Here is a 22,290-nt window from a genome sequence, read left to right on the forward strand (position 1 = left end):
TTTTCATAATCAATTAATTTTAAAAATATTTACAAACAATCCTGTGAAGAATTTGAAATTTTTTTAATTGAAAAAAAACTAAGTTTTTAAGTTAATTTTTGTATGTAGATATTACCCACACTAAATTGTATTTTTATGCACAAACACAATTTGTGTCCAAAACATGCTTTTAATAGCTAAGAAATAAGCTTTTAACATACCATAAATTAATTTTATCCTAAATTTAATATTTATATGTATATGAATGTATTTGCAATTTGTCATATGTTTGCGTAAGGGTTAGACGTCTTCTTGGCATTGATGTGTTAATTGATTTAAATTTTGTTATTTAAAGATCGCAATATTTCAAAAATTCCTAAAAATCGCCAATCAAAAATGTATTGTATATGTGTAACAATCATATTTATATGTAAATATGTAAAAATTTACGAGCTAATCCTTCACATCGCACGACGTTTGGATTTCCATTGCCAATTGCTGTTTGCTGGATTCTTCATGTGTACATATCGCAACGCCAACTGGTCAGCTCGCACGCGCCATTCATTGGTCACCGCCACATAAGTGCTATCATCAATATATCCACGCGGATTGCTTGTGCCAACGACGACCAAAACGTTTGACGGATGTGCGTTTCTTTGTCTACATAGTGTCTAGCTAGAACTGCCTGCTGCTACTATTTTTTGACTGTCGCCTCGCAGACACGACAACAAACATTCTTATCAAGCTGACAGGAATAATAGCGCGATGCACAGCTCAACACCAAACAGTATCCGCACATCGAATCCAATAGAAAGCTGTTAGATACGAAAGCAAAACAAAATTATTAGATACATATAGTACACCAATATGTGCACACCGGCTGTTGGCTTGCACACGCGCCCAGAGTAAGCCATGGAACATGTGTGTGTGTGGTGTTCTTACCCACAGCTTATACTCTTACAGATGACAATGAGTATAATTGAATGAATGGCCAACGCGTGCCACTTTACCATGGCAAAATATTTTGCCTACACTATGGATAAAAGTATAAAGTATGTGTATGCACAGATATATGCGAAAAAACGTATTACAATTTTATTTATATTGAACAAAAAATAATAGAAATAAAAAATAAAACACGAGGTTGTACCAAATTTATTGGAAAAATAGCAAAAAGTGAGTATTTCGTATTTACAGTGTCTAAAATATGCATTTTGCCTGTTAACGTGCTCGCAGTCAATATACGCAGTCGACGTCGGCGCAGCGCAAATTGCTCGGTGGATGGTTAAACTGAATTTAATCGTTTGGTACTAGGCGCCCAGAATCAGCAAGTAGGCAACTCGCTGTTTTTTCGCTGCCGCAAATTTGCGGGCAGCGCAGCCTGCATGTATGTGCGAGTGTGTGTGCGCAGCAGAGCGCACGCTAGGGTGGTCGGACACTTTTTTTCTACGGAATTAAATCTTTAAAAATTTATGTATAAAAAATTTTGCTTTTTATTAAAAAAAAAGAACATTTTTAAAGAAAATACATATTATTTTATATATTAAAATTTATTTGTTTTAATAAATTTTTTTTCAGTTTAAAATTGCTGTAAGCAGTGTGTAAATGTTTGTAAAAAAGTTAAATATGAAGGTTTAAGTCAAATTTAAAGTAATAAAAAAAAATTTCTACTTATAAATATATGTATATTTCAACAAAATATAATAATTAATGAAAACACGTGGCGTTGTGCACGCAAATAACATTGGTACGCCTACCCTACTACAGTTACACATAATTGCCTTCCATATTTTCATTGGCTGCTAAAGTGTTGTGCGACTTCGCTAAATACTGCGGTGAGAGACATGGCGACTAAATATCAAAGCATGGGCAAATGCCAAACACGTGTTATAAGTAAACAAATTACAAAGAGGGAAATACAAGCATCGGTGGTTCAGTGGTAGAATGCTCGCCTGCCACGCGGGCGGCCCGGGTTCGATTCCCGGCCGATGCAATTTACTTTTTTCATTTTTTTTTCTTTACTTTTCTCTTTTTATAATATTTTTTCACATTTTGTTTTTGTTTTCTTTTCTATATTTTCTTTACAACGCATTGCGGGCGAGCAAAACCACTGAATCTTTCGCATGCAATAAAATATACAAAAATATGTTTCATGCTATACACATGCAAGCTAATTCATGCTTATACAGCGTACAAATTACACGCAACAACAATGCTTCACAAAGCCAACAAAACCATTATGACATACCGGTCCAATAACACTTACTTACCTTTAATGCGTGTGTGTGTCTGCATTCGCATTCCTTTGCGTGCCATGACATTCATTCATTCATTCGCCGGTACGTAGAGACTTGAAATTCCACACATTATACACGAGTACACGAGTTTGACATACTGCTTCGCTGCTACATGCAATGGGACTCTCGCTGCTGCTGACCATGTTGCCCTGGTACAAATGGCATATCATGCAACAATTCTTTGAAGTTTTCAGATTCCCAAAATTCCATCATGCGATTTTTCTCTCTCAACGTCGTCATCGCATTTATTGTTGTGAAATAATTTTCAGTCGATCTGTTTGGTGTACGGGGGAAATGTTTAATGATTTGTTTTGTAAACAAGTTTATTTAGCTTATTTAGTTTAAATAAAAGTAATTATTAAGAATTACGTAAATTTTAATATTTATATATGTACATAAAAAAATAATCCACCTGCTTTTTAACTCGAATGCTTGATATATTTAAATAATCATTATTCATTTTATTAAAATTAAAATGTTTAATATTTTTTATATGAATTATAAATTTTATAAAAATCTATTTAAAATATGATTTTAATTTTGTTAATAACAATAAGCATCCATAGTCTTTCTTTTTGCTAACTAACCAACATTGGGGTGCACGTTACCGAGCTTAACCTGAATTTCATCAGGGAAAATGGGTTGTTAAGTGGGGTGCTAAACGAGCTGTTGTTGTTAACTTCGAGCGCAACCAACATGTCCTATGTCCACATAAAGCGAACCAGGTAATATTAAACAAAACTTGATATTTGTATATATGTATGTATGTACATATGTATGTAAGTAAATCGGTAATACAGAGAATATTACATGTATGTATGTTAAGTTTATGTTATGTTGTCGGGTCAATGTTATGTATTATGTTAAGTCGTTATATTTAAATAATACATACATAAGTATGTATATGCTCTTATGTTGTGTAAGGACTTTTTAAGAGATCAATATAGGAATATTAATTATTATAAAACTATATTATTATATACATACATACATACATATTACATATGTATAAAATAAATTTTTCCGTGAAACAATTTTTTTTATAAAAACAAAGGGATAAGAAACCAAACAGAAATAATTTTAGAGATACTTAATTAATAATTTTTTTTTGGAGAGAGAAAACAAAAATAAAAAATAGACGTACAAAAGGAAGTTACGAACGAAAAAAAAAATATTTTGGCTCATCGTAAAATGAAGTCTATAGAGATTGCTGACCCAATTAATATACAAAATAACTTTGCGGTGCAAGTTCACAACTCACAACAGCAATGCGTGGGTCTGTACAATTTGGTCAAAGTAGACTCCGTTTGGTCAATTTAAACTGTATGCACGAAAAAGCTCCAACTCTGAAAGTATTCGACGAAGTATCCGCCTGGGAAAGCAGAGAAAAACCTCCAGTCCGTTGGTGGTCCTTCTCCACCACCTGGCTTCGCTTGGAATCTCCAATTGGCACCGAGCAGCGAAGAGGAAGAACGACTGGCGCGCTAGTGTAAACTCGGCTATAACCGCGTAAGCGGTGTCTATGCTAATAAAGAAGAAGTTTGATCTCCATGTGTCCATCAGTGTGTTGGGTTTACAACGTGAAAGGTGTGTCTGACGATTTTTCTTATGGAAAAAAGATTGAACAACGAATTTGCTTGAAATTTTGTTTTTTTATTGGAATCATGATTACGGAACCGTTGAAATACTTTATCACGAACACAAGTATTTGAGTGAGACAAAGCATTCAGTAAATATCGAGAAGTCACCGAAAACTTGCCTCGTGCGAATCGCCCATTCACCTATGTATGTATGTTAGTGACTGAAACTGCGCTTGAAAAACGACGTGTCGTGAAGCGTGCCGGAATCCTGCCAAAAGATATAAGTTTTTTTTGCAAAAATGACTTCGAGTAGACCTCGCAAGAGAGATGCTTGACAACCTTACATTGAGAACCTTTTCATCAAATGCACCATTACTGGTGACGAGACGAGGATGTTATTGTTGTAGCGGCAGAAATCTGCCGAGTTTGCAGTCCTTGGACGGATTAAAATCCGGGTCTGTTCCGGTTACGTAGACCCGACTGCCGTGGGAAGGGTAGTTCTGCCGCTACAACAACAACAACGAGACGAGGTTTTATGAATAGGACCTCAGAACTGTCGAATGATCTAGTAAATTCTTGCGCCGATGGGGCAGAACGACTAAGTCAAGTCTCTCACATTTAGTTCTGGAGTTTAGTGTAGGCCATCCGAGTAGAATGTACGCGATTAATCGAATATATGGAAAACCGTATATTTTTTAGCTCTATGTTATGCAAGTTTTATAGCATCCATACTTAGATGCGCCGGAAATAGTCCTCATAGATTATCTTGAAAAGGGAAAACCAACAACGTCAACTACTGCGTTATTAAAACGGACAGGAAAGAAGTTTAAGGACAATAAAGATTTAATCACCGAAACTGAAGCGTAAGACAAATTGTACTACGGAAATGGCTTTGAAAACTTAGAAGGTCGCTATAATCGGTACGACTATGTTAGGGTTACCGGTCTCAGTCAAAATCAGTCCCGTTGCATATGTAAAGTCGGTATACTTATGTACATATGTATGATGGCGATATCATATGGTGTGCGTTCCAAAACTCAACCGAGTTCAACTCGCGCAGGAATTTTATACCGAAAAAAACCTGCGCGAGTTGAACTCAGTCGAGTTTTGGAACGCAACCATGAATGATATGATTCATCTAAATGCATCCTAATCGTGGCGTGCAATTTCAAAACGTCCAAGTAGACTAAAATGTTTTGACGCTCACTTTTTTTCACGCACTCGCTCAAAAAAGAATAGTAATTGAAAAAAATCGCCGATTCAGGAGGAAACCAGGGAATCAGTGCATTTTTCACGAAAATCAGGAAATCAGTGCCGAAGCTCAAAATCACGGAATTCCCTGACAAATCAGGGAATATGATAACCCTAACTATGTTGAATAATAAATCGTATGACAGCAAAATCCTATAAAAGTCCGATATCGGCGGCTCCGACAAATAACGAGTAGCTTCTTGGCGAGAAAAGAACGTATCAAGATCTCAAAATCAGAAAAATTAGCTCGCTTATGTAGGGACGGAAAGACAGAGAGACGAACATCGATTCTTGGCATGTTGTTGTAACGGGTACCTAATCCCAGTTTAGATGGCTAGTATTAGCTAAGTTGTCGTCGACGACATCCAACGGAAGGCCCAAGAAACGTGCTGTTTCGACGGGGTCGGACCAAAGGGAGAGAGGTGTCATATGAGTGGGGTTGGTGGGGCATGCAAAGAGGTTGCCCGTGTCATGCGGAGACTCATTGTTCGCAGGACATATGTATATTGGATATATCGGTGTCTATTCTGGATAAGTAGGAGTTTAACCTGCTAAAGTATCCAGAACGAAGTTTTTATAGGATCTTCGACGTTTCCTTCTGAGTGTTACAAATTTCGGAGCAAACTTAATATACCCTGTTCGGGCTATACAAAAAATAACATAACATTTTGCATTGAAGTCGGACTACTACTACACCTAAAAGGGCAAGTGATGGCATGACAAAAGTATGTAACAATTAACTATTTTAAATTAAAGTTGAGTACATCATTTGGATTCAAGGCGAAGGCGAACAAAAACACTTTTCCACGCAAAATTGAATTGCGTACTTATTTATAAGAGCGAAGCACTAATGCGAAGATGCATACATGTACAACCAAGCATACTTACATACATATGTACATGCAATCACACATACATACACATACATATAATATTTACATGGATGGAATCATTTAAAATTACTCCTGATGCAACTCTACAAACAACCCCCAAAAGTGCTATTGATACTGGGTGAGATGACTTTGAATGCCTTAAAGATTGGGCAGCGCGTACTTATCACTGCTAACCACTTGCTTTGTGGTGAGTGGGTCACAAAATTTAGACGCACTATTGTCCTCTGCAAATCCTAAGAGTAACAGGCCAACAGAAGTATTGTGCAAGAACTCCAGAGAAAGTGCATGCATGCAGGCAAATATATACATATACATACATGCTTATGAATCGTCCATGTGTAAAAAATTTCCGTAATCAAACTCATAAAAAAATATAAAATAAGAATTGCACAAAATGATGCTGGCAAAGAAGGCTAAGACACAAGTGGAAACAAACTTGAAAGTAGAAGTCAACAGTTTCGCCTGTGTTGATCCTCCATCGAGAATATCATTAATGCTATATACATATGTATGTATGTACACGAGTGTGTATGCATGTGCATATATTTTTATAAGTATGCTTGTATGCATATCGATAGTTGTCCATATGAGAGCTTAGCAACTGCAAACCGAACCCTATCAATGCAGTTTATAAATAAATACATATGTATGTATGTACGTTAGTCGTTGTCGCTGTTGCTCACTTTGGTACGGCAGCTGTTGATCATCCTGCTTTTGCTGTAAGACCGCATATGGGATATTATACTGCTTGAACAAAAACAAAAAAGGCCAAAGAAACAAAGTGACTTTAGTCACTTGCAGGAACATCGGTGAACTTGTTCCTCGCATGTATAAATAAATACAATATATATATACATACATACTTATATACCATATGTATTTATGTCTTACTGCAAAGCTCATTGAGGAGGAAATTATTGAATATACTAATATAAATTTATTAGGGTGGCCCAGAAGCACAAATGAATATCTACTAGGCTGGATAGAATGCCAATAAACAATCTATTTTCTAAAAAAAAAAATTATTTTAAAAAATAAACTTATTTTAAAAAAGAAACTTATTTTAAAAAGAAACTTTTTTCTTAAAAGAAATTTATTTTCTAAAAAATCACATTTTATACGAAGAAACCTATTATTCTCTAAAAAAAAATATATTCTCTTCAAAGAAACCTACTTTCTAAAAATAAGCCTAATTTTTTAAAAGATAACGGGTTTTTCAATAGGGACGCTACAAACGGACCCCGACGCCACATTTATTTGACATTTCTCTTCAGTAATTCTTGCCATTTCATCATGGAAAGATATACGAGCCAATAACCAGTCGAAATTATTAAAATTTGCTACCGAAACCATAATCGTCCTGTCAGATCAACAATTGAGGGTGGATCCACAGGCTCAGTACAAAATGTTCCCGTGCCAGTAAGACAAAGAAGTGCGCGTAGTGTCGAGAATATTGCTGCCGCTAGCGCATCGATTGATAAAGACCCAAAATTTTCCCACGACAGTCGAGTCTTCCTAACCGGAACGGACCGGGATTTTTATCCGGCCAAGGACTCTGAACTCGGCAGATTTCTACCGCTACAACAACAAAAACTGGAAGGCCCGAATGAGTCTCTCACACGTCATTCTCAAGCTTTGGGCATCTCTATGACGCCGTTGTGGCGAATTTCGCGAAAATATCTTAGCCTACATCCTTACAAGATCAAATTGACGCAAGAACTGAAGCCGCTTGACCAGAATTGTCGTATGTTAGTGAATTGGACTAAGGCATAACTTGAAAATGATCCCGATTTTCATCGAAAAATCATCATCAGCAACGAGGCTCATTTCTGGCTGAACGGCTCCACAATAAGTAAAATATGCTTTTTGGTCAGACGGCAATCCACACCTATTCCATGAGTTATCATTGCATCCCGAAAAAATTACAGTTTGGCTCGTTTTATTGGCCGGCTGTGTCACTGGGCTGTACTTCTTCCGTGATAATCAAGAACGGCACGCTACTGTGAATAATAACAGAATATTTTGGCCCGAATTGGATGATTTGGACTTGGACAGTATGTGGTTCCAATAGGACGACGCCTTAAGCCACACAGCAAATGCCACAATCGATTTATTGAAAACTAAGTTTGGTGAAAGTGTTATCTCACGAAATTACCTAGTCAATTGGCAGCCTCGGTCGTGCGATTTGACGCCGCTAGATTATTTCCTATGGGGCTACGTAAAGTCTATGGTCTATGTCAACAAGCCAGCGACGATTGATGAACCTCGTACGAATATCGAGCGTGAAATTCGCAGCAATATCGGTCGATTTATGCTTGAAAGCCCTCGAAAATAGGGATCAGCATTTGGACTTCTGCAAGCGTGCCCGTGTAAAAGAAATCGAGTTCCATACATAATGGCATCGAATATACTTTCACAGGAATAAAGAATTTTATTGATATCCCAAACCGTTTTTTTTATTTAAAAACAAAAACTCTTATTGAAAAACCCGTTACATATTATCTACAAATAAATATACTCTGTAAAAAGGAACATATTTTCTAAAAAGAAACGTATTCTTTAAAAAAAAACCCCACTATCTAAAAAGAAGCTTAATTCTTTAGAAGAAAACGTTTTTCTAATAAGAAACATTTTTCTAAAAATAGTTCTCACTTCAACAGCTAAGGACGGAGAATTATTTTCGATTTTTTAATTTTGAGAATTAGCTTTACAAAAAAGTAATATTTGGTGCTATTTTATAAGAATTAATATATTGATATATCGATATATCAAAATGGAGAGAAATTTATGATGTTCGTCTTGATGTTATCGACCAAATGGAGTGTTGTATAAGTTTTGGCAGGTTTTTATATAATAAATAAGTTAACCTCTACCTAACAAAGTGAAAACTACTAATAGAAAAATATTTTTAAAATTTCGCGGCTTAAAAAAATCATTTTTGTTTTTTCATTTAACTCTATAACGTCTCTGGAATATTGTTCTAAACGCTCAAATTGATACGATATGATGAAGTTACGAGCTCGAGATCAACGAAACTGTGTTTTCAAAGTCGGTTGTCAAGATTTCTTGCCAAGTCATCTATCAATCTTAATGAAATTTTACTCAGGTTTCGAAATATACATAATTTACAAGGTCTTGAACGAAAAGTTTTTTTCAATCACTATAGGCTGTTTTTGCTCGAGGAAACCAATGTAGTCCCTTAAGACAGGACAAAAACCGGTTAAGTTTTACGCAAATTTAAAATGTATGTGTATATAAAATAATATTTGAGAAAGGAAAACCGCGTATTAACGTTTATAAAACTAATGAGCGCCACCTTTCTTGCGCCAAACCTCAGCTCATTGCTTTAGCAATGCTTTTTGCTAAAAAAAATTTAATGTGAAAGCAACATCAAGTTATGCTGATTAATTCAAGGCAATATCGCTTAAAGTCGCACATCAGTTCGTGTTCTTGATTTGATTTATGGAAATTTTGGTGCTATTCACAACGTTCCAAGATTTGGCGTAACAAAGATGACTATAAAAATATGTAAACTAAATGTTTAAAAGCTTTTGCAAACAGTTTATTTTATATTTTATATTTGTGTATGTATATTTTACTTGTCTTTTGGTTATCGATTAAAATACAATATTAAAGGTATACTCTATTTTGCTTATACTTAATAGCCTAAAGAGTTTGTATGTATAACTTTCGCATGTTAAAGTCAAATAATTGGAATGTTTACACAAAAACTCTTCAAATTAATTATCGATAATTTGTAACATTTGTATGGAGGCATGGTTTACGCGTACAACTGTGCATACAGCAATTTGGTTTTTTTTTATAAAGAAAAAATACACACTTAAACAATAACAAACAAGTACTACTGAGTACTACCTTCACCAAATATGTAAGTATGTATAGTACTTACATAAAAGTGCTAATAATTTCGATTTTTGTTTGGTTAATTTTGCAAATCAAAACTTGATTTTCGTTTTTGTGTATTTAAAAACATTTACGAACTAACATAAAAGCACAATATTTCCACTTTCATTGCCGGCTAAAAAGGTGCGATTCAAGGGTAAAACCGCCAGCGATGTGAGCACACCACGGAATGTTTCTGCGCGCAATTTTGTCACTGTGTGCGTGGCGTGAGAACTGCCAATGTCCGCATAAATACCGATACGATTCCCTGTGGTCGCATAAATCAACTCAGATTCGATGGTTTGGAGGAAGTGCGCTGGCTCGGCGGGTGGTCTACAAGAACATAAAATAATTAAATGGAATATTGAAAATGCAATAGCAGTGTAAAAAAAAACACAAAAAAACTTACTTGAGCTGATAATGCAATATACCATCTGTGGCATGCCAAACCGCCAAGCTGTGGTCCAGTGCTGAGCTGATCAACTGCTGATCGTTAGGTGCCGCTAACTGCAACAAATCGCATTCCATTGGACGCCAAGCGTTTAATATGCAACCCGTACGGGTATCCAACATCACAATACTGCCCGAGGATAGTCCTACGGCTAGCCAATTGCCCGATGGTGCAACCGTCAAGCAACGTACTGTGGCATTGCCCTGCGTTGTGCCGTTGCTCACACGCCACTCGTTCACATATTGCATGCAACGTGTATCGATTATTTTCACCGAAGATTCAGCGGTGCCGGCCAAAATAAGTGGACTTGGTGAGGGCAGTGCTTTAACAACGGTTATTGGATTGTGTTTGGGCGCATCGAGTACACCCAACGGACGTCCGATGAACGGATCCCAGATATGTACACCGGCATCGCAGGAGACCACAAGGCGGGAGGCTTCTAGGAAAGCAAGTGAGTGTATGGATTTTTTGTGTGCTGTGTAGGTGAATTGACAGGAGGTCATCTTGCGTCCGTCGCCTTCGCTGCGTAACGACCATAGTTTAACGGTTTTATCCTGTAACAAATTTGCATATATTTTCCACTTTTCGCTCACTTTTCACCCATGTTTTATATTTACATTTTTGTTTATATGGTTGTTGATGATGTTTTGTGTATGGAATGTGATTTTTTGTTAATCAATATTTGATGTTTGTTAATGCACTTTAACTTTAAAACGAAAATTTATAATAAAAATAATTTTTTGAAATGAATAAATAAAAAATCCATTTCCAAGTTTAACGGAATGCTCAACGTCTCACTTTCATCGTGAAGTTAATTAAATATACTGAACTAACTTTTCACAGACTTCTATATAAAAAATTGCAGAAGTCGGTCAGTTCAACAGCATTATGTTTATGACCAGCGTTAAGCTAGTTGTCGAACGCGATTGAAGAGAGAAGAAAGAAGAATACTCGCGACAGCTGGTTTTAAATACCTTACCGGAATCGACCCGGATTTTATGCAGCCAAGGATTAGCAACCTCGTTTGAAAAAAGGAAGACGGGTCTTCGTACCTCGGAAATCAAAATGACATGAATGAAATAACGGATTTTTTGGTACTTTATCGAAGTGTCAAGTTCCACATATTTCACTCGAATAAGCAAGTATCTCACAGGTGATAATTTCTCGATATCGCCGGCAAGCATATCATATTGTGTATATTCAGTCAAGGACAAGAACTGCAAACTCGAACGCCATATTTTATTATAGCGTACGGTTCTTTTTTCTGGCTTCTTATTGAGTCATGACCGATATACCGTAAACAATTAAGACAGAAAAATTCGGATATTAGATATAAATGGATAAACACTGTATAAAATGTTGTGTTTTATCAATATAAAAAATTATAAAAAAAGGGATTTACTATAGAGTACTCCTTTGATTGAGTTTTGGTTCTTTTCATAAAGTTTAAACATATTTCGAAAACGTTTCTTGGTAAAAATGGTCAAATCTTCGCATATCTATCTGACATAAAACCATTTGGAGGATTATTAAAAAAGTAAAACTCTCAATTATGGAAGACATCAAGACGAACACCATAAAAAATATGGTAGCAACCAGAAATTTTTTATAAAATAATTTAAGCTTTTCAAGTAATATTTTTTTCGTTTTCTTCTAAAAAAAAATAACGGAATTGATAATGGAATGGTATACAAATGATGATAACGAAATGATAAGTGAAAAAAAATAATTTATATTAGAATTTCACTTACCTTCGAAGCCGAAATGAAACTGTTCTCGTTGTCCAATGCCAAAATTGAACGCACTGAATTTGTGTGTCCACCGAAAGATTGCAATTTGATTTGTTTTAAATTCAACATGGTATCCTTGTCCGAACGACTGATTTCATGGCGCCAATAAGCCAACCAATTGCCCTTCAAATGTCGCACTGTTGGTAAGTGTTCAAATTTGTAGGCGACCATGTCTAACACCTCCATGGGACCGACTTCTTGCTGCGATTGACTTGCCGCGCCACCACTGACCACCTCAAGGCGATTACCAATGACGTTTGTACCAAAACTATTGGCCACCAGAAGCTCTGGTTCCGTTAAATTATCTCTACTCTTCGATGGACTGTCCACCGTATCATTGTTCGACATGTCATTTGTCATTTGCGATTTATAGTCGGGTTGCTCAAATTCATGGCAAAGTGTCAAGATAAACTCCAAATTACAAATGGTACGTTGCATAATGGCCTCCCCCAAGAAACGCAAGAAGGACAAATATGAAATGTGTGCAAGCGCCGGACTAAACACATCACGTATCTCTTCACGCTCACGTCTGGAATTTGCGCCATCATCATTTCCAAAGCAATTAATTGGTGGAGATATCGAAAGTTGGCTCACAGTTTGATTTTCAAATTGCTCACGTATACCAAACGCCTTGTCGAAAATGAGGAAGTACGGTCTAAGCGTTGGTATGCATAAATGCTCTTTCGACATATCGGGACCGATACGCACACAGAGCGTATAAACTGCATCCAACCATTTACGTGCCAATACCGAACGGCCCAAATAGCCGCTGGGCATTAGAAGTCGCGTAGAGCCCAGTATACGTACAATTGGCAATAGCATATTTTTGAGTATTGTTTCCTATAAAGAAAAAGTGTGTGTGAATTGTATTTGATAAAATTTTTTTAATTTTGAAATTCTACTTTTAAGTGTTCCATTATTGTGGCATCCATCAGACAAGGCACCAGATATTTAAGTAATTGTAGTGTGCTTATAATAGCGCCTTCGAGACTGGGTGTTATGCGCTTCGAGCCCAAAGCGATCAGTTCGCTTATATGTGGAAAGTATTGTACGAGTATAACTTCCTCGCCGAACAGTGCTGTGAAATTACGGTAAATATATAAAGGAATTTGAAACAATTGAAGCATTAATGACATACCCGCTATAGACATCAGACACTCCAAGACACGCGCTGCGCTACGATCGCCCACAACATGCGCGTCCGACATGGAAAAGTAATTCAAATTTTGCAACTCAGCTTGCTCATGCGTTTCGGGTAGCAAATTCTCTTGACCAACATAACACAACGACAACATTTTGAGTAGATTGCGTGTTATATAACGCGAAGTAAGCGAGGGTCCCAAACGGTGTGCTAGCCACGTCAAGCTCCCAGCGCTCATTTCGGAGATGCGATTATTTTGCGCCGCTTTAGCTTCAGACATTTTCGAAATTACCGAAGCTTGCAGTGAGTCCAATGCAACTTGCGCTTGCATTTCACTTTCCTCCTCCGTCTTCGTCTCCTTGTTTTCGGCGTGCAGTTGTGTTCTGTCGGCGGCAATTTGTTGCGATTTCAATTGTTTCTGCTCCTCTTCCACGGCTTGTGTGATAATTTCAAACGAATCGATACTTTTGCGCGAGCCGATGTCACAGTCGATGGTGTTTAATTGATAACTGCGCCTAATGGCGCTGGCAGGTATTTCAATTGTAGGCGATTTGGCGCCAAGCTGTGCGGTGGGTGAATCAGTTGCGCATTGACTGTTCAAGGAGACCTTATCGGCGTCCTCCAATGATGCGTTTGACATTTTTGAACCGTAGATAATCTCTGAAATTGCCAATTTCTCTGATGCTGTTTCGCTTTGGTTGTAATCTTCTTTAGCTTCTTCGGCAGGTGTCGGCCGCATGTCAAAAGAGTCGATCGACTTATTTTCACTGGTACCCGAATTTGAGATGTGATCCGAGTTGGCATCATCATCAAAACTGAAAACGTCTTCTACTTCCTGTTTCGAGGTGTTTGTAGCTAGTAATGGTAAGAAAAAATTGGACAAAAATAATAAAATTTCACTTTTCGATTTTTAAATCAACTTATAAAAGAGATAAACAACCAAAACGTTAACTTCGGTTGCACCGGAACTATTACATATACCCTTTACAAATAAAAAAGTTTTCATACAGAAACTTGATTTTGATCGACCAGTTTGTATGACTGCTATATGCTATACTAGTCCGATTTAAACAATTTGTTCGAAGTTTGTAGTGTTGTCTTAAAAAAAAAAGCCGAAAATCGTATATGCGAGAAATGTTCTACGGATCAATCTGAACAACTTTGCCTAAAAGACTATGGGTCTATAATCGGTTTCGAATCAGTGACTTTTAAGGCGAAGTTGTTTCTTCTTCTTCTTTATTTGCGTAGACACCGCTTATTCGGTTATAGCCGAGTTTACAACAGCGCGCCAGTCGTTTCTTCTTTTCACAATTTGATGATACCTTCTCCACCTGGTCTGTCCAACAGAGTGGAAGTCTTCCTCTTCCCCTGCTTTCCCTGGCAGGTAATGGGTCGAATACTTTCAGAGCTCGAGTGTTTTCGTCCATTCGGACCACATAGCCGCTGTCTCTTAATATGTCCCAATGTCGTCGTATATATCGTACAGCTCATCTTCCATCGAATGCGGTACTCGCCGTTGCCATGACCGTAAATCTTCCGCAGAACCTTTCTCTCGAAAACTCATAACGTCGACTCGTCAGATGTTGTCATCGTTGTTTAGGGATCATAAAGATTTCTTCGCTATCTTAAACACTTCATGATAAATTTAATATACCGTGTTCGAGGCACAAATATTTAAAAGTGCACAGCATTTCGATTCGAGTATACATATATAAATCGAAGTGAAAGGGATGTAAAGACTGTAAATTCGGTACCATTCCTCAGAATTATTTCAGGAATGTTGGCTAACGCGACAACAACAACAACAACAATAGATGATGGTTAAAATTAAGCACTACACCTTCAATGGGCTACAAATAAAAAGGTTAAACTTACCCGGTACTTTAACATGCAGCGTCGTATCATCTACACTTTGGTCCGCGCCCTCCGTTGACATTAACGTCAAAGAAATGTCATCTTCTGTAGAGGCATAATTTAAATTCCGACTCGTTCGACGACTACCACCACCTCCATTGTTCGTAGAGCTGTGATAGTGGAAACCATTACCATCTTCCGGTTCCTTGTAACCGCCAACAGCCTCAATTAGTGGCGCAATAAAATTGTGTAGAAAACATTTCAAACCGAAGCGTACAATCAAATGCAATAAAAAGCTGTGATGGTAAAGCTTAACCGATTTGCGCGATTTGAACGAACTGCTCATGGAAAAGCGCACTTGTCCACCGGTTGCACTGCCTGCATCCGCACTGCGCGTGCGCACCGAAATCATGCCGCGTTCAAAACTCTCCACATCGTACAATTTCATTATGGGCAATAACAGGTACTTTTGTGTATTGACAATGCCGAGCGCTTGTGCCACTGGATCGAATAAATTCCATGCAGTTAATATCGATGTCTGCTCATCTAAAAGCAAATCAATGATGTGCGGCAGCAGTAATTCCACTGGAGAGAATTGCTCATAGCCAATGGGCTCCAACAAACGACCGATGTACGCGCAACATGACATCACTTTGCACTCGGCTATTTTACGTTCGAAAAGCACACGCTGGCGATCCATGTCGGTGTATTTGGCGCACTCACGACCATTACAATTGAAGTGTGTACACAATTCCAGCAGCGAGGAGTTCAAATCGAATTGATGCAAAGCACGTATAAGCGCATAGGTAGCGTAGAAATTACATGGAAACGGTATCAATTGATTAGCGAATATTGGTTCGAGCAGCTGAGTGGATGTTGGCGCTGGCAGTCCCTTGTCGGTGAGCACAACGGCGACTTGTGGTTGCAGCAACAGTGCGACGGTGTAACGTAAACACTTTGGTATATCTTGACGGTGTAAGCTAGCCACAGTACGACACGCTTGCAGACGTTCCTCGGTGGTGGCGTTCACGCCGTTCATGAGCATTGCGCGCAGACGCGGCATAGCAAAGAGTTCTACAATTAGGCAACCCAACACTTGAAGCTCACGTTCGCGGTTCTCAGTGAGCAGCTGTTTCATGGAACGCTTTTTTAGATAGGTTGGGCTTGGCGCCAATAGACTTTTTGGTTTATGCTTATTTTGTGTTACGGTCGGTATGTTGGCATTCGGATTATCATCTAGGAAGAGACGATTGGTAAATGAGTTCTCTGAGGAGTGTGCATCAAACAACATATCACTGTGAAAAATCTTTTCCAAAGTGTTTGATGCAGGCTTTTGTTTTGGAAAAGTGCGTGCGAAGAATGTTTCCATTGTTTCGAGAGATTGGAGTAGCGCACATGGATTATAATCTTTTGGCAAGTCAATAAAATTGGTGCTGGGATAGAAATTTGAATTTGACATATCGCTAGCAGTGTTATTAGCACGCAAGGACATACGTGGCGAAGATGAAGAAGCACCTGAACGACGAAGCGAAGTTGTTGCTGCAGTGAGCTCTGTTGGAAAACTGGTTGTTTCGCTAACATTAAGGTTCTCTGTGCTTTTAGCAAGACGTTTTGACTCGTTAGGTCGCAGCGTGGAGCTGCCGGAACGTGGAGACCGCGGCGAAGCAAGCAATTGATTGAGGCGTGGCGGTATTTTATTGAACCACGGTGACGGGAAACGTTTGGCGGGATGTGGTGTGGTAAACAGTTGCACAATACCACGTTGGCAGAGTTCTTTATGTTGATCCACCAAACTCAAACATACATTCTTTGATTTGACAGCAGCCTTTCCGGATAATTTGTAGCTATAAATATTGTATTAAAAATTAAAGCCCATTATATTCAAAAATTTCATGTCATGTATTACCCAAAATTGAGATCAATCCAGTGTTGTAGCCTCTCACTGACGTACTGGGATTCTAAAGCTTCCCGATGTTTTGCAATGAAGTCTTCAGGGCATGAGGCCCATGCAGGCAAATCTAAATCTGGCAAGTCTTCGTGAATGCTCTTAAAAATCATTGGATCGGAGTAGAACTCAGGTATACATTCATCCGGAGTCCACTGTTGCAAGCGCTGTATGGATACGGGATATTCAGCAGGCACCCAAATTGGACGCACGTGTTGGCAGAGCACTTCTTGCGGTGTGCGACGTGCCATATAAACAAAATATGTGATTTCCGAAAGGAAATCCGACACATGATGAGGTGCCTGACTGCTTACGCCTACCGACACGGTGCTTCCGACACCATTTACACCTTGATGGGTGGCATGTGAAAACATTAAATCTAAATGTACATCACCTTTGTTCAGTCGATATTTGCTTTTGGTTAAATCACGCCAATTCAGGCCATTGCGTGCTGTAAAATCAGTTACCCATGGCATTATGTGATGGTAGGCCGGATTATTAAGTCCACGGCCGGCAGCGTTATTCAATATCGTTAGATAATCAAAATTAGAAAGTTGACCATTGCACCACATCTCACAGTATTCACGCAATGTAAATTGATCCAAATCGTATGCAAACTGTAAATCGAATTTTGTGTTACTAGAGCAATCAGCAGTGTCATCTTCGCCATCTTCATCATTTCCACCATAAACATAACTGCCATTTTCATTTTCTTCTAAAACCACGGAATTGTCGCCATCAACACCGTGTGCAGTTTCGCTGGGTGATGTGGCACCACGTTCAGCCAGATTTGGTCGCAATATGCAAGACTCTAGTCGTGGTAGTACTTGTATCCAGAGATTTTCGCGCACCATTATATCATGTAGACGTATATCACCCAAAAATAGGCCAGCCGCTTGTAGTGCCTTTGAAAGCTGTATAATTTGATAGATAATAAAGAGCGACTTGTTGTAAGATTTCCCCAATATCGACGGCGAATAAGTTATGCAATCGTAGAGACTGGTGACGATGGCGGGTGGATAAAATAATACGCAAAAGTGAGTTGAGGTCTCTATGGTGATAAGAGCTGGCATTATATTCGCATGACGATCTGGACGTTTAAAAGAAGTAAAAGTAATAAATCAACGTATAAAAACGATGCACTTATATATGTAAGCAAATTGCTCTTACCAATTGAGTCCTCTCCAACTCCATTAATATTTTCGCATTTTTGATCTTCACTTAATCTGTCTAGCTGGCAATGTATGACAGGACAATTGTATACACGTTGTATCAGTTCCTTCAAGACCACATCGTAAGAAACTAGGGCGCATGCTGAAGGTGGGCTCAATGTTCTACCGGTTGGTGTTGTTGATTTGGCATACTTAACGTTGGCACCCGGATAACGTTTGTATGCAGCCTCCCATAGATTTTTGAAATTTGTATTGGTTACAAAGCACAATGCTTGAGAATATGTGAGCGGATTGCTGCCTTCAGCCTCTACAGCTGCTTCTATGCTTCCATCGCCATATTGCCATTGCAGAGGGAATACTTTTACATTTGGTTTCTTCAAGTAAGTTTGCAATAAAATTCTTGTCCATGGATGGTCTAAGGGATCACTTGGATGTGCTCTTCTATCGAGTTTATGCCATACATTAAATGGAGCAATTTTGTGACGCTGTTCTAACGTTTGTAACCATTGCTTATCGCATATCAATTGATAACGACCAGATACAGGGGTTTCACACAAATGTTGAATGTTTACACCAATTTCATTGCAAATCACATCCATTTTCATTTTTTAATACATACATACGTATACTCTTCAAAACATAAACATTTCAACGTAGTTGGCCAATTTTTAGCAGCACTTTCGTAATTAGATTTTTGAAGCACAGCTTCAACTTAAACATAAGTTAAATATAATTATGCCAAACTCATAACACCATTTTACAAATATTTTCACATATTTTATTAATACGAGAACATTTGCTTGGCTTATTTCTTTTTTAAAGATTGTTACTTGAAAACAAAGAAGATTTTGCTACATTCTGCAGTGAGAAGAAATTTTGCGATTTGGTTGAATTACTTTTGATCGCCAAAGTCTTATCGATAACTTTTCGATACGTTTTTAACATAATATTTTATTGTAAAAACAACCATTATTCTATGTTGATTTACAAAAATCGTACATAGTTGTGTTTACTATATGTTTTATTAATGAAATATCATTCATATTTACGTATTTCGCAGTAAAATTAAACACCCGATATATAAACACGAAATGTTTGCATCGAGCAGCTGATATTCATCTCTATTTTAAATCAGCTGTTAGAAAGTAAACAACCACAGGTTGACACAGAATTTACAATATACAAATTTAACCTTTTTGTGAGCAACTAAATAATTTATTTTATTTTCAAATCAGCATTTAAGAAATTTCCGTGCTTATGGTTCAAATATATCCGTTAATTGTAAAATTATTACTAAATGATATAATATTTACGGTAAGACGGTATCTACTATATGTATATAATAGGGGACTTGATTTTACTTAATAAGCCGCAAGTCAGAAATAGATTATACACAAAATTCAATTCAAGGTTCATAGAAGACAGTTACAGCTCACCCTTCCTTCAGTATTTAAATTTATTTTATTTTACCCTACAAAAAATTTGCTTGTGACAGGTTTATTGTAAAAATATTTTGCAAAAGTTCAAGGCCAGATTTGTTTACATTTTTTGGTTCTTGCTTGTTTTTTTGTTATATTTATAAGTAAAGATGTGTTTGCGTATATTAGTCTGTATGGATCTCGTAAAATTGTGATAAGAGTTCAAAGACATTAGAATACGAAATAAATCACATATTTAAGTACTATGTACATATGTACATATAATAATGTTTAATTCGAAGCAACACATCAACGCAAAGAAATACCAATGAAAGGTCAGACAAAATTCTGAACTTATGAAATACGCTAATCGTGGCCGTTGTATGAATTGTAGTCAAGAGGTTACAAAACATCCGGAGGAGGCAAATGGTCCAGGAATGCTGACATTCAGGCGGCGAAGAGTTGTTTGAGAGAAGTTCGAGTTGGCTTGGGAATCTTGCGCAACTTCATTATGCGTATTGCACCAAGTTAAACTCTTACTCCTATCCAGAATCAACTCCGAAATACCAAATACATACATATATGTTCCTCATGCACCCATCATTCAACATCCCTCTCCCTAAGGTCCGGCCCCGAGCGTTTGCAGGGCCTCTGATCCTATCTGATTGCGATGACAACTAACTTGAGCCTTGCCACACAAATAGGGTTTAGACAACTGCTACAACAAATACAACAGGGGTGGCGACATCTTCTATCCATTAATATTAGGTAATGGCTACTGTTTTTTGACTGCAAGGACAGGAAGGCAGCATCCTGGTTGGGGTAGGTTGCTCTACGATTTTGAATGTGGAAAGATTTCGTCTTCTGCAAAAAAATATCGCTAAGCAATAGTGTGACGGCTTTACTCCCTTGAGGAGGCACAGAGCAGTCTGTTTATACCTACGCATATGACTATATGGACGAATTCAATAAACGACAAGGTCGCTAGACTTTATAGCAGCTTTCTGAATTTTATTTATACGTACATACATCTAATTTCTTCAACATATACATATGTATGTACATACATAGGTTTATGATTATAGTTATGTATGTACATACGTAATAAATTTTTTATATTAGTTAACAAAATATATATGTACATATGCATATACATATACGCATATTTAGGGAAAAACAGTTTCTGATCATAAAAAACGTAAAGAATCATACATTCATATGTATGTATGTATATGTGTTTGAAAATAAAATTCTATGGTGTAAATATAAATGTGCTTGTGTAAACATTAGCTTCTTTATTATAACCGCCATTAATCATTCATATCGCCAATAATGACCAATTAAAATCGACTCAATAATTAATTTCGGACTTACAGATTAGGGTTTACTGCTGAACTTCTCCATTTCAAGTCATATAAATTAATGACATTCCTTGGCCATGTCCATCCATACGCATAAACATATTTATATCAATAATCATAAGCCTATAGGTACTGTTGTATACATATACTTATACGAAATATATACCGATAATATTTGAAAATTCCCATTAAAAATATATTGATATTAAGAACTTACAGGGTTTGTCGGGAAAGTAATATGACTGAGTCGAAAAAAATGATTGAACCAATCGTTACAATTCTTTAAAAATTATCAAAATATGCTCTTTCTGCGTCAATGCAGAGCTGCCAGCGCGATTTCCAAGCATTGAGGGCGTCACGGAAGTCATTCTCCGGAATATCCTTGAGAGCCGAGGTGTATGCTGTTTGGATTCCCTTTCATCGGCCTTTTCCGGCAAGGATACAAAAAAAAGTCCGGGGAGGGCCACATCTGGGCTGTAGGGCTTCTGCGGAAGCGTTGGGAAAGAAAGGTGGTGTGAGCCGGGGCGTTGTCGTGTTGCACCTTCCAATCGACTGCGATGTCTTTCGAACTCGATTGACCCTTCGTTTCAGTCTGTTGAGGACTTTCACGTAAAACTTGGCGTTGATGATTTGTCCAGGAGGAACAAATTCATGGTGGACGATGCCTTTGATGTCAAAAAATACAATGAGCATCGTTTTCACTTTGGAATTGCTCATTCTTCCGGTCTTCATCAGCGACCTCTTTCTGGCCTTTCAAAAAGGCCTGGTGCCACCGAAGCACGCCATTTCTTGTTAAAGCAACATCTGGATAAGCCTTCTTGATCATATCAAATGTATCTGTCGCAGATTTACCGAGTTTCACACAGAATTTAATCGCGTACCTCTGCTCTCACAGAAATACGTCGCGCGACGTCTCCAGGTGCTTGGAAACAACTGACCAGCCGCTCGTTCGTTAGGTAGGAACGCCCTCTACCGAATCCAGTCGGTACAGGTCGCATCGAAGTACAGTCGCGGCAGAAGAAAATCAGTCCTATTCTTTTCCGGACAAACCCTGTACACACGCGAGGCTCATTTTTAATCAAAAGGTGCAACTATTTTCATACGAGACTTTAGTAACATTTGTGGATCTCGTCTAAGACTCACATTATTTAGACTAAATTGACGAAAAATATTTTAACGGAAATAATTATAAGAAAGTCATGATCTTAAAATTCAATTAATGGAATATTCTTCTGATTGAAAATACATAATTTAA

The 22,290-nt window shown here is 37.7% G+C and overlaps 2 protein-coding genes and 1 non-coding gene across 7 annotated transcripts in view; 2 read left to right on the forward strand and 1 right to left on the reverse strand.

Moving 5' to 3' along the window:
* Positions 1–22,290, forward strand: part of LOC120769726 (zinc finger protein 62-like) — a 48,939-nt gene that overhangs the window by 5,987 nt on the left and 20,662 nt on the right. The window contains exon 4 of one of the 3 annotated variants that reach the window (XR_005704880.1): positions 2,843–3,001. Coding sequence is in view for 2 of the 3 variants with exons in the window: in XM_040096871.1 (XP_039952805.1) it covers positions 335–561 (227 nt within the window). In the remaining variant the exon portion in view is untranslated. Of the gene's footprint in view, positions 1–334; positions 1,122–2,842; positions 3,083–22,290 lie in introns of those variants that run through there. The other 2 variants (XM_040096872.1, XM_040096871.1) reach the window with 2 other exon arrangements.
* On the reverse strand, positions 710–19,189 carry LOC120769724 (WD repeat-containing protein 81). Of its 3 annotated transcripts, none has more exons than XR_005704878.1 (8): positions 18,255–19,189; positions 17,046–18,174; positions 15,161–16,983; positions 13,283–14,140; positions 13,047–13,222; positions 12,106–12,984; positions 2,250–2,550; positions 710–794 (listed from the first exon to the last, which is right to left on the reverse strand). XR_005704878.1 is itself a non-coding variant. In XM_040096866.1 (8 exons), exons 1-8 carry the CDS (start codon positions 18,859–18,861, stop codon positions 10,002–10,004), a joined length of 6,303 nt encoding a protein of 2,100 aa, XP_039952800.1. In that variant the 5' UTR covers positions 18,862–19,186; the 3' UTR covers positions 9,832–10,001. The 3 variants fall into 3 exon arrangements, 1 of the variants encoding a protein (XP_039952800.1); XR_005704879.1 differs by lacking the exon at positions 710–794 and adding an exon at positions 1,725–1,830; XM_040096866.1 differs by lacking the exons at positions 710–794; positions 2,250–2,550 and adding exons at positions 9,832–10,236; positions 10,313–10,908 and having other exon boundaries at positions 18,255–19,186.
* Positions 1,902–1,972, forward strand: Trnag-gcc. The gene has a single exon. It is a non-coding gene; the product is annotated as a tRNA-Gly (tRNA).

Source organism: Bactrocera tryoni, chromosome 2 (assembly GCF_016617805.1).
Source record: "Bactrocera tryoni isolate S06 chromosome 2, CSIRO_BtryS06_freeze2, whole genome shotgun sequence".
NCBI lineage: Eukaryota > Metazoa > Arthropoda > Insecta > Diptera > Tephritidae > Bactrocera > Bactrocera tryoni.

Excerpts from the sequence above, each read along its gene's own strand:
- LOC120769724 (XM_040096866.1), bottom strand. The coding sequence starts at position 18,861 with ATGAAAATGGATGTGATTTGCAATGAAATTGGTGTAAACATTCAACAT. Across the intron at positions 14,141-15,160 it reads GCTGCATGTTAAAGTACCGG|CTACAAACACCTCGAAACAG; the intron begins GTAAGTTTAACC and ends TACCATTACTAG. Across the intron at positions 12,985-13,046 it reads CAATAATGGAACACTTAAAA|GAAACAATACTCAAAAATAT; the intron begins GTAGAATTTCAA and ends TTTTCTTTATAG.